The sequence below is a fragment of the Populus euphratica genome, unplaced genomic scaffold (genome assembly GCF_000495115.2).
Source record: "Populus euphratica unplaced genomic scaffold, PopEup_1.0 scaffold114.1, whole genome shotgun sequence".
Taxonomy (NCBI): Eukaryota; Viridiplantae; Streptophyta; class Magnoliopsida; order Malpighiales; family Salicaceae; genus Populus; species Populus euphratica.
The window spans coordinates 849255-866072 of NW_011499905.1; the positions used below are offsets into that span (position 1 = coordinate 849255).

General features: G+C 29.8%; 3 protein-coding genes across 4 annotated transcripts; 1 reads left to right on the forward strand and 2 right to left on the reverse strand.

Annotated features, from left to right (window-relative positions):
* Window positions 1-1846: 1846 nt before the first annotated feature.
* On the forward strand, window positions 1847-2965 carry LOC105133339 (DUF4228 domain protein). The gene has a single exon (XM_011037289.1). It carries the CDS (start codon window positions 2231-2233, stop codon window positions 2720-2722), a length of 492 nt encoding a protein of 163 aa, XP_011035591.1. The 5' UTR covers window positions 1847-2230; the 3' UTR covers window positions 2723-2965.
* A 4184-nt stretch (window positions 2966-7149) lies between these two features.
* Window positions 7150-8285, reverse strand: LOC105133338 (uncharacterized protein At3g17950). Its single transcript, XM_011037288.1, has 2 exons — window positions 8075-8285; window positions 7150-7850 (listed from the first exon to the last, which is right to left on the reverse strand). The coding sequence occupies exons 1-2, from the start codon at window positions 8156-8158 to the stop codon at window positions 7344-7346; spliced, it is 591 nt and encodes a 196-aa protein (XP_011035590.1). The 5' UTR covers window positions 8159-8285; the 3' UTR covers window positions 7150-7343.
* Window positions 8286-10881: 2596 nt separating this feature from the next.
* LOC105133336 (putative nuclease HARBI1) lies at window positions 10882-14921 on the reverse strand. Of its 2 annotated transcripts, XM_011037285.1 has the most exons (5): window positions 14652-14921; window positions 14261-14367; window positions 12190-12641; window positions 11888-12113; window positions 10882-11653 (listed from the first exon to the last, which is right to left on the reverse strand). In XM_011037285.1, the coding sequence occupies exons 2-5, from the start codon at window positions 14271-14273 to the stop codon at window positions 11148-11150; spliced, it is 1197 nt and encodes a 398-aa protein (XP_011035587.1). In that variant the 5' UTR covers window positions 14274-14367; window positions 14652-14921; the 3' UTR covers window positions 10882-11147. The 2 variants fall into 2 exon arrangements, with proteins under 2 accessions (XP_011035587.1, XP_011035589.1); XM_011037287.1 differs by lacking the exon at window positions 14261-14367.
* Window positions 14922-16818: the final 1897 nt, after the last annotated feature.

Below are 16818 nucleotides of genomic sequence, written 5' to 3' on the forward strand. Positions count from 1 at the left end.
AACAGTTTTAACAATGGCTGCTGCATGTAAAAATAAACTTCCTTCTTTTTTTTTTTTCTAGATCCCGTTATTTAACAATTTATTAATTCCAATTAATTCAATCGGGTGGGTCGGTCCACTAAAAATAAAACTCTTTTAATGATAATATATTTCATTTATAAAACTTAAACTCAAGACAGAAACTAATTTAACCAACCATCATTAGAATTAATATACCATTTGCTAGTTAATAAATAAGTTTACGTTATTGAGTTATGAGATGAGTTCGTTGATCATCAAGTTAATTTGACTCAATTATTTTAGTATGAAATATATTATTTTATTTTAAAAAAAAATTAATTAATTAATTTTGAATTTCAACCTAGTTGACTCAGTTTTAAAAGAATTTTTTTTAATTAATTTATTTTGAATTTCAACCTAGTTGACTCAGTTTTATCCTATAAATAACTTTTTTAATTAAGTTTAGATTATTGAGTTATAAGATGAGTTCATTGATCACTAAATTAATTTGACTCAATCATTTTAGTATGAAATATATTATTCTATTTTCTTAAAGATTTTTTTTTTAATTGGTCTATTTTGAATTTAAACCTAGCTAATTCAGTTTTATCCTATAAATAACTTTTTTAATTCAACTTAAAAATGGACCCGATTTACATTTTAAATCATAGCTTTTAACATAACCGAGGCAGGTTTAATAAGTATATCAAAACACACTCATGAAATTCACTCAACTTTGTGCTCGATTTTGGGGTAGTAATTGAAGAGTTTCCGGGCCAGGAAGTCGTCGTAACAATGTACCTAGCGAGTCCCAATCTTGCCAGCCATGGCGATGATCATTAAATTGAACCATCTCCAGCTCTTAATTCGTTGCCGTCAAGGCATCTTTCCAAGTAGCGACGCCCTAGCTAGCTAGCTAACAACCGAAGTTTAATTCTTCTTCAATGTTGTTTCAATTCTACAAAACTCACCAAACTTTTTCATCATTAGCTGTTCTAATTAAGATTTCATCGATCTAATTAGGAACTAAATTATTATATCTTTCTTATTAATTAAACGCGTTTTAATTTCATGATCATTATGTTAAAAAGGTAAACAAATATTATAATTCAAAGATATTTTTGCATGAATTAAATTTGTATATTTGGACACGCCAATCAATTATGAGAAAATTAAGATGGGAACAAGTTTTTCTTTTTCTTAAAAACAAATAAAATAAAATTCGATATGATTATGCTCATCCAATATGCACTCACTCCCATTGGACAGCTAATTTAGAACAAATATTCCATAATCTAACAACTAATTATTGTTAGATTATGGAATATTTTTGCTACCTAACATATATATATATACACACACACACAATATCGTGCAAAGATTTCTGAGATTGGAATTATTTCCTGTACATATATTCTTTCAAATCTGCCTGTATGTATAATGATTCCTTCATACCTTGCCTTATATTGCAGTACTATACATAATTAAATACATGTATATACTCTTTACAATACATAGGTTTTGTATTTATTAATTTGACATCTTCTCTTCCAGTCAGAAGTAACCATGCATGTAGGTGGATGAAAAGCTAGAACAACTACAAATAAATAAGTACAGATATCTCTATATGTTTATTTAAGGAGTTAGGTGGCCCGTAGGATGGAATCGTAACAAAGACTTTAAGCTTCTTACCATGCCCAATCATTAGTTTGGTGCTGTCCGTAAGTGAGCTCTGCTCCATTTGCCCCACCTCCTTCTGCATGCCTAGCCATGTGCTCTCCTTCATAAACAAAAATGGAAACGTTTATTTAAACCCTAACAAAAGCAAATGGAAAAGGGAATCCATCACTGTGACTTTTCTGTGCTTTACAGGTTTGTCCATATTCATATTTTTCCATTTTCTAGCTGGAACGTGTCTCCTCTTCACGCCCTCACTCCTTCTGCTGCACAAATAACCTATGCACCTTCCTGCCTACTCTATGAGTGAAGTGTGTGATCTTGAATTGAATATTGAGACATCTTAACCAACAATGGACAGGGACCCTTCCTCTCTTCTTCAACCACCATTATGCATGATAAATTGGATCATTTTGAGAGACCCCATCAACCTCAAATCAACTTAATTATTCTCCATCTGCTTAAAACCTCTACATATTTGATCGCTCCGTGTTAAATAAATAGCTAGCCACTCTGATCTCTTTTTCTCTCCCTCTATCTTAATTTGTGTCTGATGGGGAACGCAATATCTTGTGCTCCGTCAATCATCTCAAATGGGGTAGTGAAGGTCTTGTTCTCTAATGGTGGCAACTTGCAGATCTACACAAAGCCAGTTAAAGCAGCAGAATTAATGCTAGAGAACCCTGGACAGTTTGTTTGTGATTCTACAAGCCTAAAAGTTGGTCATCGAGTTCATGGTCTATCAGCTGATGATCAGCTAGTGAGGCGCCAATTCTACTTTGTTTTGCCCATGGAACTTCTCTACTCTGTGCTAACGCATGAGGAAATGAGCTCTCTCACTTACAAGGCTACCAAAGCATTGAAGTATAACAATTTTGGCAAGATTTTTCCAGTCCTTAGTGAGTTTTGCATCTTCCCTTCAGAAGGAAAAACAATGGACAGCATGGCCACAGAACCACAGCCTATGGAGAGGTATTCCAAGCAAAGATCATGGAAGCCCGCCTTGGAAACCATTGTTGAAACTCCTAATTGTAGGCGGCCTTGATGATCAGCATATATGGTTTTTCTTTTTCTTTCAATTTCCTTCTTTTTTTCTCTCTTTCTTTCTTTCTTTCTTTCTTTCTTTTTTCCTTTCTTGGGGAGTTTTTGGCTGACATTTTGAGTAGATTATTAGCAATATGCGCCTGTCAAGTTCATTATATTATAAGTTCTCCAGCTATTGATATTCAAAAATAGAGAAGTTTGTATTAGAATTATGACATTTCCTATGAAATTTAAAAGATACTGTTGGTATACCTCAACCTCATTAATTGAACTAGATACTGTTTAAGATATGATCACTTAATTTCTGAATATAATTGAATTCCATAATTTCTGAATATAACTGGATTCCATTTAGAACTATATATGAAACAATTATAAATAGGAATATCGTGTATTTTACTATCTAAATTTTTAGATTTATTTATAGAATTTTTTGTTAATATTTATATTTACAGTCTGCGAGCACAAATTTTTCCAACAGGCTCACAGACAACAATAATCGGTTTGAAAAACTTTCATCGATGATTTGTGTTCCATTGATAAATCCATCAGTAATAATTTTATTGATAAATTTATTGATGGAAAAATTAAGCTAAAAAATAAAAATTTGTCCACTTCATTTTGTCATTATTTTCATAAATAAATATACTGATAGAATTAAATTTAATTTAATTAATATTATTTTTTAACTTTTTGAAATATATCAATAAAATCCTTCAGTAACCTCATTAGTAATAATTTAAAAATATTTTTAAAAAATCCATTAAATATAAATAAAAAATAAATTAAATTAAATTAATATCATTTTGATAATTAACTAATGGGAGTGGTTAGGTTGATATAATGCTTACATATAATAGTGGGATGCACGAAGAAATGAAATATTTACATATATGTATCTTGTAATTACAACAAGGAGTATATAATTTGATATATGAGTATAACACGAAAAATTATTACTCTGGATTCCGAGCAGGTTCCTCTATTTGGATATATGTAGTGCAAGCAACATGCTTAGTGGATTCAACATCATGTAAGTAATATAGTCTTTTTAAGATTAATATATGTTAATCACTGAGTTTTATGTATTTGTTTTTTAATTTAATATTAATATTTTATTAATATTAGGTTTGTTTCTTGTTACAGAACAGTCGAGAGGTGCCTCTTATTTTTGTAGTATTGATGAAGAAAGCAAAGTTTACACTGTAGTATTTAAATGGTTAAATTTTTGCTGCTTTGGATTTAAAATCTTTAAAAAAAAATTAACTCTTGATGATGTTATGACAAAGAACAAGGTCACTCAGGTACGAGTAGGAGTTGGCTTTGATCGTGTTATTGATAATTTTGAATCATCCAATAGATAACATAGATATAGATAGATAGATGAGTTATGTTTGTATATTTTTGAGTTTGAATTATCCAATAGACAACATAGATATAGATAGATAGATAAGTTATGTTTGTATATTTTTGAATTACTTGAATATTATATTAGTTTATATCCATTTCATATATATATATATCATTCTTGGAGGCTTCTTGTTATTATAGAATACGAGAATTTATTGAGTTTAATTAAAATTTATTGATGACAATTATTATAATTTTTAATAGATTTTTTTTAAATAAAATAAATTTTTAAATATAGTTTTTATAAAGAAGAAATTTTATCCAAATTTTGAGGTATCATGTTCAAAAATATAATATTATTAAAATATTTTAAATCACAATATTTTCAAAATATATTACTTGCCAAAATATTTTTATCACATATTATTTTAATATTTAATTATATTTTAGATGTTAATAGATAAATTCATCCTTTCAAAATTGCTTGCAGCCAAATGGGCCTGGGTAGAATTGACAGAAACCGTCAGCCGTATGTTGTTGTGGAATACATTGGGGCCTGGATCAGAATACAATCATGTCATGATTGTTTGACGGACTGTCAATGTTAGTGGGTCATTTGTCATACTTAACGGCACATTCAGAAAGGCAAGTGCTTTCCAGATTGACAGCTAGCCAATTAGCCATGCCACGCTGCGGATGGAATTCTAAATTATTTTGTAATACAAGAAGAATGTGTTGGTAATATGAATGTACTTTTTAAAAATAGATATTTAATCTATATTTAAGAAAAATATGTATTTTAAGTTCATATAAAACTATTTGGAAAACAATGAAAGGTGCTAAAATAATTTAAAAATAATGGTATAAATTAATAATTATTTAAATATCATTTAAATAGATTTATTTATTTATGAGATGAACATACATGTTTAGCCTACATGAAACTCAAGAGTTTCTAAATCTAAAAACTTAAACTTGCATGATTGATTTTTTTAAACGAATTAAATGACAAATCTTTGTTCTATTTAAAAATAATAATTATTAGCTTATTGGTATTAAAAGTGTTTTTTATGATTGAAAAATTAAGGTAAAGGTTTTTAAATATAAAATCCTAGATTTTAACAATTTTTTAACTTAAAACATGAAAAAAATATAATGTAAACCTCCATAACTCTATTTCTAACAACAAAATACATTCTAATCAACTTAAAATCAAATCAAATAAAAAATCACGAGTTTAATATACATGTTTGACATAGTTGAAGATAAAAACTAGCTCCATTAAGTTTTTTTCTTGAAAATGAATTCATAAATATCAAAATAAAAAATATTCTTGTCGGTTGAAAGTTTTCTCCCTTCTTAAAATCTCTCAAAATATCTCAACAATTTTCTCTTTTCTTTGCCATGAACACAGGAATGAAACACATAACAAATAACAAATGAAGTTTGAGATTAAAATTAAAAAAAATCACTAAACTCTTAAAAAATTAAAATAAAAGATCTAAGATGTAGCTTTGCACACCTTTTTGAAAAATCAGCTTCAGAAAAAAACTATCAATTATTCAATGTAAACTTTAATTTTTAATTTTTAATTTTTGAGTTTTATCTTTGCATAAAAATTTAATTTTTTTTATACAAAATTACCATGTCATTAAATCTCTAAAACAATTATGGACACCTTGGACACACGCAGAAATGAAATATAAAGAGAAGGGTAAAATCTTGAACAAAGACAAAAGAACTTTTAAAAACTAAATTGAAAGAATCTCCAGCTTGTAGATAAAAAAAAAAAACCTTGGAAGGATCGAGGAGTCTCATTAGGCAATGATGCAATGCTTATGATTTATGAATAGTTAGTGGTAAATGTTAATCTTATTTTTGCCCGTTGTGGTCGGAGACAACGTTGTAAGCTTTTAATATAATTTGGTCGCATGCTAATGATAATACTATGGACAATGAAGAACAACACTAATGCCTTTTTTTTGTTTTGTAAAGTAATATAGATATTTGAATTAGTTTTTGTGTATTTTAATTAATTCTATAAATTATTAAAGTTAATAATTATATAAATCTTTAATGACTCTAAAAAAATTTGAATTTATAATTATTATTATTATTTATTGTTTATTAATACCATGCTTTATAAATATATAAATTTAAAATCTGAACAATTAAGTTATTTTTTATTGTTTATTAATACCATGCTTTATAAGATTAATTTTGTGTGTTATTTCATAAATTAAAAGTATTAAAATCTTTTGTGTTTCAAGATGATTGATTGTAATTCTCATTGAAAGCAATCAAAGGAAATATTTTGATTTCTTACTTAAAGGAAATGTTTTGATTTCTTCCTTTTTGTTAATGAGATTCATATTTTGAAGATGTGTAGAAATATAATAATAATTGTTTTTTAAAATATTTTTAAAAATTATTTTTAATATTAATATATGAAAACAATATAAAAACATAAAAAAAGTTAATTTAAAATTTTAAAATATGAAAAACAAAGTGTTGTTTACTCGTTCCATTGCTAAAAAAAAGGCAACTTGTAAATGATCCATGCACCTTGGCTGCCTCACATATCACGGAGCCATCATTACTCAGTCGAGGGAATTATGCCATTAGTAGCTCCGAACCATGTGATTCCTGTGAGAATCTGTCAAACTTTATTTTATTTTTTAATCATAAAGTTTATTTTCTTTCCTTCTTTTTACCAAACTCAAGGTATTTTTAGGGAAAGCAATTCCACTTATGATCTGTGATAATTTAAAAAACCCTCCTCTGAATTTTGCTCTCTTTTTATACTCACTGGATCAAATGAAATATATTGTTGAGGACGTATACAGAATAGAAACTATAATTTAATCTAAATTTTATTTTCTCTCTATGATTTAAAGCAAAATATATTGTTGAGATTGCCGTGCAATAAACTATTAATGAATATATAACATATTCAATAAAAAATATAAGTTATAAACACAGAGAGAAAACGAAATTCGGGAATTTTGTAATTATTTATACCCTATGATTTCTATGCAAATGGCAAGACCATCCATGTCAATGAACAGGTATCAAATAAAATAAAATAAATTAAACTGGGATTTTTCTCCAAATAAATAAGACAAATGTAATCCCCAGAAGACCAAAGCTATGGTTTTTGTTTCTGTACAGAAATCGATTGGACAAGGAGTAAAGTAAGTAGAGTAAAACTAAATAACGTCAATGAAAAGAAAAAGGGAAAACAAATAAACAATTTTTAAGGAGTTTATGTGTTATCCAGCACCGCCACTACAGATCCCAGTCAGTGAAACCGGAAACCGCCAATGAGCACCAGCCGTTGACGATGACGAAGAACTACCATCATCGACAACATGCGCAGGTGGCAAGACCCTTCCATCAGCAAACAACAACCGTCCATCCACTCCTCCGTTCCTCGGGTGCTCTGCCACCATCACGCCTTCAAGTTCCAACGCGGCATCCCCGAACCTCCTTTCCACCTCCAGAAACTCCCTCAAAGAAGCGGGCTTGGCCCCACCTCCATCTCGGCACAGGCTCCACCACCTCCGTCTCCTCCGCTCCGCCATCACAGAAGCCGCCGTGTTCCTTCTCTTCTTGGTGTTCCTCCTGGGGCTTCCGCCGTTCACGACGTTGTCGGTGGGGAGGGACTCGGCGGCGGGGTGAAGGTGCTGGGATGGTGCTCTGAAAGTGATGGCAGGGAACGTGACGCCCATTAGAGTGCCTAATGTTGTGCTTCTATCGTGGAAAAAAGAACCTGTAGACTGGATAACAACAGCACAACGAGAACAACAACAAGAAATGGAAACACTTGAACAAGAGCAAGAAAAGCAAAGAAAATCAAGAGATGGTAAATTAAAGAAATTCAAGAAACAAGTAAGTTTAAAGAGAAAAACAAGAAATGGGTCGATTGAAGAAACGAAAAACAAGAGCAAGAACGGTAACAATTAAAGAAAGGTTAAGCCCTGAAGACTGAGTGAGTGCATACCTCAGTGTCAAGATCGGAGGAGGATATGGAGGAGTTGGTAGGGGAAGATGGAGGTGGAAGCATATCGCTTGTTGGATCTAACATCTTTCTTGACCCTCTCTCTGAATTATTTTATTTTTTGTGGACGTACGAGGAGAGTAACTGCTGCAAAGACAGGAAAGACTGATAGATGGGATTTAGGTTTGTGTTATTTTGAAATCATTTATGAGAGACTGTTATGTATGCCACCATGAATGAGAGATCACAACCTTTTATATACTATCATTAATGTGGAGTATTTTTTAAATAATATTTTTTATTTTAAAAAATTATTTTTAATAATAACACATCGAATCAATATAAATCAAATTCAAAATAAAAAAAATATTAAATTTTAAAAAAAATACTATTTAGACTGCAATTCAAAACCATAATCAATTTCTAAAATATTAATTATTACACATAAAGATAAATTTAAATGTGATTATTTTTATGTTTTAAAGTATTTTTATTTTAAAATATATTAAAATAATTTTTTATTTTTTAAAAAATATTAATTTAAAAAATATAAAAAATATTTTTAAAATATAAAAACCGTAATAGTTGTTATTATTATATTTAAATACGAGTGGATGATGTTCAATTTCGTATCCAACTGGCCCACCCAGTTTCTCAACGGGGTGGTGTATCTTATTTGGCAACATCTGTCCAATTTGGAAAGCTACCTGTAATTTAAGATTTTAGATCTTCTTAACATTTAGCCCTTTTGAGACACTGACACCATTTTTTTTTTTTTAATGGAGATATTTTCGTATTTAATATTATGAACTTGGGTATGTGTTCTCACTTCAAGGGGAAAATAACTGGAAGTGAGAGGTAATTTTTAATGTAAAAAATAATTATGTTGTGTATATATTTTTATGTATTATTTTCAAAAATTGAGAAATGAAAAGATACTGTTTATATTTTTATAAAAATAAATTAAGAAATATATTAACTGATAAATTAAAAAATATTTGTTATTGTTAATTAAATATTGAAGTTGGAATTTAATTTTCATGGTATAAATAAAACATAGATGTATATATAAGTTTTTTAAACTGGCCATTCTTTTTTATTTTAAATATTTTCACTCATTTTAACTTGGTGGCTAAATGTTGTTGCTAATATTATAGATGATTTTTTAAAAAATAAAAACTCCATACAAATATAGCCAATTCCTATAAAATATAAGAGGAAAAAAAAACTGATATAAATCAAACTCATCTCTTTGAAGTATCACATAACTAGAAAATATAAAAAAATAATCACTATTTAAAAAATAAAAATAATTCAATTTGTTTAAGAAATAAGAGAGAACATACATTAATATTTAAAAAAAATAATTAATGAAAAAGAGTAAAACATAAAAACAAACAAAAAAAAAAGTAAAACGATAATTAACTACACCCTTGCGCATGACACCTTCATCAACAACCCAAGGGTCCTTGAAATTTTTTCATTTTAATTTTTCTTTTCTTTTCTTTTTGTTTAGGGTGGGCGACAAGTTACTTGTCAGTGATCATGTTTAAGGTGGGCGACAAGTTACTTGTCAGTGATCAGAAAATCAGTCCATGCTTTGGAAATTGAAAAATCAAATTTTAATTTATTTTTATATGAAAATATTTTTAAAATACCGTATAAATCTTAAAAACTATTTACCAAACCTAAAAAATTTCAAAATCACTAATAAAACAAATAAAAAATAAATCAAATTAAACTAAACAAAACCTGATCTAATTGTTTGCCATGTTTACAGAAAGAGAAAAAACTTTCATTGAACTCCTCTTAATCTAACAATTATTAAAAATAGCGGTTATACATAATTATTATTAAAAATATCTGTTATTTTAAAATTCATATCTCATTCAAACTAAATTTTTATAAAAATCTAATGATCAAGAAAAAAAAAGAGATAAATTGATAAGGAAAGAAAAAAATAATGAAAGAAAGAGTAGGTCACCATGACACACCAATACTTCATTTTTAGCATTTAAAAAAATCTTGATAAAATAATATTAACTATATTTTAAGAAATCACTAAACAAGATTGTAATTTATTAAATATTTTATTTAATATTAATTACAATTTTGTTTAGTGGCTTTCTAAGATATAGTTAAAATTGTCTCATTAAATTTTTTTTAATGACACTAGTTATATTAAAAATAAAATCTCAATGTATTTTTAATTATCTATTTTTTCTTTTTTAATTTTTCTCTTATCTTATGCCACGTCATCCTTTTTTTTTGTCATCAAATTTTGAATCTTATTGAAATTTCGTCATCAAATTTTGAATCTTATTGAAAAGTTAATGAGAATAACAATTATGTATAAAACTGATATTCAAAAACATAATTATATCAAATTGTAATATTTTCCAAATATGTTTTTAACCTATATCATTTTCTTAAAAAATTTACCCAACCGGGTAATTTTTCAAAAAAGATTCATGGAAGAATAGGAGGCTGACTGGACTGTGCACTTGATCCGGGTTGTACACTCCTTGGAGAGCGAACTTTCGTTCTTTTCAAAAGAATAATAATTCTGCATGGGCCTCCCCGCCATGCAACAAGACAAACGGGATGAAGTTAACACTAGCATTTCCAGATAACAAAATCAATGTTACAGATACTCACCCACAACAACAAAAAAACAAAACAAATAACGTTCATGAGCAACCAGCCTAGAAAGCTCTCAGGTAAAATCAGGTAAGACTGATTTTACCCCTTCTTTGTTGGACCCGTTGTGAAGATTATAATCAATCGACTAGAAAACCAACTGAACAGCGTCTGAGCATCAGCAGCTCGAATGCAGCAGGAGGCATGAAGAACCATGCATTGCCATAATTGTTACTCCAATTAACTATTGTATGCAACAAGGATTTGAAATATTTATGATCAACATATATATATATATATATATATTTCTTTGTTATAAACAAAGCACTATTGTACAGCATCAAGATCAAGACCAAATTTTAAAAATTTACAAGCCAGTGATCTTGAAAAGAATCCAACCCTAGCCTGAAACTAAAAAATCACACAATAAATCCATCTACATAGCAGATAAATCACTTATGTAGTCACCCCACATATCACCTGCAATTGAATCACGCAACTGAGAACTAAATTCTAGCTGTTCTGTATCAAAAGCAATGTCCAAAGCTGGGTTCTCAACTTGCATAATTGGCTGTTCCACCTCTAATGGGGGCAATGACTCCGTTTCCGGTACAGTATCATGTTCATACATTTTAAAAATCCAATCATCTGGTTTTTCCCCACGAATGTAATTGTGCAGCGCACATGCTGCTACAACCAACTTAACCTGTGTTTGTAAAGGGTATGGAGGAGCGGACAACAGTATAGGGAAACGTGCCTTTAAAGCCCCAAAAATACGATCAGTGACGTTTCTTAGTAACAAGTGCCTTTGATTGAATAGTTCTCTTGAATCTCGAGAAGGATAACCACCCACAAACTCATTTAAATGACATAAAACCCCGTTGTATGGAGCTATAAATCCAGGCATATTAGCATATTTGCTGTCCACAAGGTAGTACTTTCCTACGCCGTCAAAAATTTTCAACCAGCAGCAAGAGCAAAAGAGAACTAAATTAGTTGAAGCAATAAGATTGATTACATAAATTGGCACCAGAAGTCCTCAAAGGCAATGTAAAATAAAGAAGGTAAAAGGTGGAAAACAAAAAAACAATTCCTCAAAAGCTGCATAATTATGTTGTTTCGCTAGGGTGGTCAAATAAACTAATAGTGAGCTACAATGTGAAAGAAGCAAAATACCTTCAGGGACCTGAAACTTGTTCCGCCTTGTGAGTGCTGAGTTTAGAACTCGCAAATCTGATGCTGAGCCTTCCCATCCAGCTAGAACGTAATGGAACCTCAGATCAAAGGAGCATGCTACCAAAACATTTTGTGAAAGCTGTCCATTTTTATTACGGAAAGGTCCTTGCTCATCTATACCAACCATCACTGGAATGTGTATCCTATCTACTGCTCCAACACAATCCTAGCAGCAAATAATTTTTATTTAGATGCAAGTCACACAAAAGAAAGATACTGATTACAAATTACATTAGGATTACCTTAAAATATGGATAAAATCTAGGATCTTCCAAGATTTCTGGTGGAATATCAGATCCTGGAGGCTGAAAGAAATCTAATGAAATTGCCATGATAGCATTCAAAACATTGTTAAAATGGCGACTTATGGTTTCTCCTGAATACCGGAACAATTCTTGGACAGCTCGAGTGCGTAGATTATGGCCAATAATGAACAAGAATATGGCTAATTGTTCCTCAATCTTGATTCTGTTTGTATGGCGTAGTAGGCCCTTGCTGTGCAGAATATCACATAACTTGTAAAATGCCTGCTTATCCATACGAAAATTTTCCAGACAGCGGTCACTTGGACCTCTTAGTACCTCATCTACAAATTTGGTACCATTAGCTAAACTTATACTTAGTTCTTTGGGCATACAGTTCCCAAAAACTCCGTCCTTTTCATCATCAGAGTTCTCCATGGAAAAGTCAACCTCTGCACTCAATAATATGTGCTGATCAGACTCACCAAACAAAAAGGACAAAACACACACTTAATTACTGTAAAAATTAGGACAAAACATAGTGAAAACAAGGTTTGACACAGCAATAGTGGAAATAGGAAACAGTAAAACCCCAGTTTAACATAGAGAACACCTGGTTGAGAAATAATAATAAAATAACAGAAAACATGGTGCAGGTGAGGCAATCATCTTGAATTATCCATGGTAAGTAAAATTGGCAAACCCAGATGGACGAGGAGAGATTCAACAGGCCTGTTGTACCAGAAATTAAATGGAATGAAATAAAAAAAATCTTTAACTGAATACATAAATGTCATGCTTGAATTGTACCATGCAAGTGCATTTTGCTTGTAAAACATCCTACTGTGAAGTTCCTCAGTTATTTGAATAATAATCTTACCATGGTTGTCCCATGCAACAAGAGGCATCCTAAGCAACCATTCGTAAAAAAAGAAAATTATCTGTCTCCACATTACAATCAATTCATTTTTCCTTTTTCGTCTTTTCATACATTACAATCAATTCATTTTTCCTTTTTCTAAAAGTGATTATAATGAGGAAGTTAAGTCTTTTCAAAATCCAAAAGGTAACCTTACAGTAACCTTCTCATTCCTTAGCTCATCATGGATCAAATGGAAGCAGCAACAGCCAATACAGAGATGACAAATAGAGGACTGGAGCAGACTATGTAGTTCTCACAATGCTAGAAAGGAGAACAAAAGAATTCTTCTTAACTTGGAATAAACTAGTAAAAAAGAATTGTTGTTCACATGTTTACTCACTATACTGCATTCTTTATTTTTCCCCAGTTTTTGTTTCATTGCTGACAAATATAACCAACTACAACAAAACTCAATATTTTACTATCAATTATTCTGACATCTCATTTGAGAAAGTCAAATAACAAGAGGATTCTAAAGGACTACAACTCTCAGCAAATGTAATTGGCTCCGAAAGCAATGCTGACACTTTTTATACCTATCATGATGGAAGGAATGCATGAGGGAAGGAATGCATGGACCATAGAATGGTAGAGCTCCCATCTTACCGTAACTATATGTTAAAGTAAAAACTTCTCAATGGCATAGATGGTGCTCACCTCAGATTTGTTAGCAGCTAATACAATAGGAAATAATCCCAGTGATAGAGAAGTAGAAAAATGTGGTATTAAGCAAAAACGTTAACAAAAGGTACAATTGAACATCAGGAGACATACCACGAAACATGAGGTGGATTAATGCCAAGCAAAAGGGAAAAGAAAATACAATTTTAGAGAGTTATGGACGCTTTTTAGTGAGAAACAAAAACCTTTTATGAAAGCCAAAAATATTGAATCCGCAATTTTTATAAACGATAAACAAATGTTTCATAGTTATGTTCATTGGAAGTAGTTTAGATGTCCTTGAAGATGCAATGCTGAAGCACATGGTCTCAATACCAGCCTAGATATGGTATCCAATATAAACTACTTTACAGCAAGATGTAAACACAGCATTGTTATGTGCTGTTCCAGCAGCTCAAAGCCACATTCCTGTGCAGCTCACCACTACAAAGTACTGTGTGTGTGTGTGTGTGTGTGTGTCTAGCTCACCAGCCCCTTTCATCAGCTCATTCGCATTGGTCGTAAGAACATTACGGTTGGTTCTAAATCAACTTTTCCCATTGCCATTAAAGCCTCGAAAACTTTAACAATGCTTCCTAATGAAACCATTAAGGGGGGAAAAGAAGAAGCAAGCAAATCAAAATAAAATGACCCTCATAAAATTAACTAAGATCATTGATATGGATAAAACTCATCAACACTAATTAATCGCCTGCATTATACAGTTAATCACATCAAATTCTTATTCAAACAACATAAAATTAAGAACCCAGATTTGAAAATCAATACCGCATCTTTTCATTTGATCAGAAATTAAAACGGCCCAGAAACAGTTTATTTACCCTTCAAACATCAATAAAACCTATGGCACACACCATACCTGGAATCGTACAGTTCAAGCCTTAAAACGACGAGTCGTGCCGTTCCGTTGGAGAATTGGTGAGGAGAGTATCTATGACTGATTGAAAGGGGGATTTGAAAATGACTAGTAACGCCCTCTCTTCTATAGAGTTGAGTGCGAGAGCGAGATTTTTGAAGAGTTGAAGGGTTTGTTTTCGGCTGTTACCGGTTACTAGAGAGAGTTTTGGGAAGTGTGTGCCGGTGGAGTGTGGGAAATGTGACTCCAAAGTGGCCCACAGTCTCGCCTGAAATACTTACAAATATGTGTGCGTAAGTATTTTTTTATTTTAAAATATATTAAAATAATTTTTTTAATTTTAAAAAATTATTTTTAATATCAACCTATTAAAATAATATAAAAAAATTTTAAAAAATTATTTTAAATAAAAAAATAAAACTTTTAGATACTATGTTACCAAACACTTCCAAACATGGCATTAATACACTCTCATGTATTTCTCATATATTGTTAAAAGAAAAATTCTCATATATTGTTAAAAGAAAAATGTGATTTGTGATTTTAAATGTATCAATAATTATTATGTTTTTAAAATTTTTTTATTTTAAAATAATTTTTAAAATATGCTTTTGATATTAATATATTAAAATAATCAAAAAAACATAATTTAAAATCAAAAAAATTTAAAAACCAGAGCTTGGTTGCACAAATATATAATATCTTAGTTCATATTTGAGAATGTGATAACTGTTGAGTTTTCTTCAAACCATAAAACAAAAACATTCGGTTACGCAATTAAAATTGTGTTTAGAAAGGTGAACCCCACCAATAATCGAGATCTAAATTTAATATATTGAAACATCTTTCCAATGCTTTCTATAAAATATGATCCCAGTTGTTTTTTTCATTTTCCCAATATAAAAAAGAGTTATTAATTGTTGTACATTATCATATCAAAATACTTTTTTTTGTAAAATTTGCTTGCTTTGTTAAAAACTAATTGTGTTTTTTTACTTCAGAACCTTTAATTATACTTTGAAGACAAACACATTCTTTTAGACTGAAATTAATTTACAAATCTTGATAAGTATAAGAGATCAAGTTATTCAGCACTTGAATTTTGTTTATTTATGGTATTTTTTTTTATTGTTTTGATTACTAAAATCATCATTTTCTTCTCTTATCTTTTCAAATTGAATACAAAAATCAGTTATATATTTTGGTTTCTTTAACATTTGCACTTATAAGGTTTTGTAGGCTATGTTTCTAGCAGAAATGAAAACAACTCCAGTTCATTCTTTGTGATAAAAGAAGAAAAGGAGCATCCTGAAAATTGCATTTCTAAAATTGCATTTCTAAAGTGAAGAAGGTGTTGATTAATTGGTAATCTATTTATTTTATTTCAATTCATAATAAGAATTTATAAATTATTTTTTTAGATATGAATATAACATCAATATTGAATTATTTTTTTTGGATCCAAGTGGCATTGAAGTCGATATCTAACACACTATTGTTATATAATTAGGTTGAAAGAATTATTGATTGATATTTGTATGTGAAAATTAATTTTTTATACTCATATTAGATTTATCAATTATTTAAAGATATAAGGTTTTCATTAATTCAACTTTAACTTAAGTTAAAATATCTTGGCATATCAAATTGTTTTTAGTGCATGCAATATTTTATAGGCAAGCATAATTAATAAAGACTTTATCTTTTATTTCCATCTCCGGGGCCATTTTCATCGATTTTTTTCTTCTTCTTTTTCCTAGCTAGCTAACTAGTATTCAATCTTTAGGCTCTAATTATGAGCTCTAATTATTAGCTCTAACACATTTACATAAATAAGAACAAATGTTGTGACATGATGCACCTTAAATTGATCATTTCTCCAAATATATACTATTTTTGACATACACTCCGATTATTAATTTCAGCACATTTATGTATATTTTCCTTAAATCTTAGCATCTATAGTTTTGGACAAAAGAAAGATATCATTGGATTTTCTAAGATGATTTGATTAAGTGGGAGCCAAATTTTATTTAAATATCATAATTGAATATAATACTAATGTCTGTGCTTGTGTATGTTGAATAAGGTTGGCAAATAAAGTAATGAAAGGTCATCAAAATCAAGATAAAGCATATAGGATAAAAAGAAATGTTGCATATTTTTTATG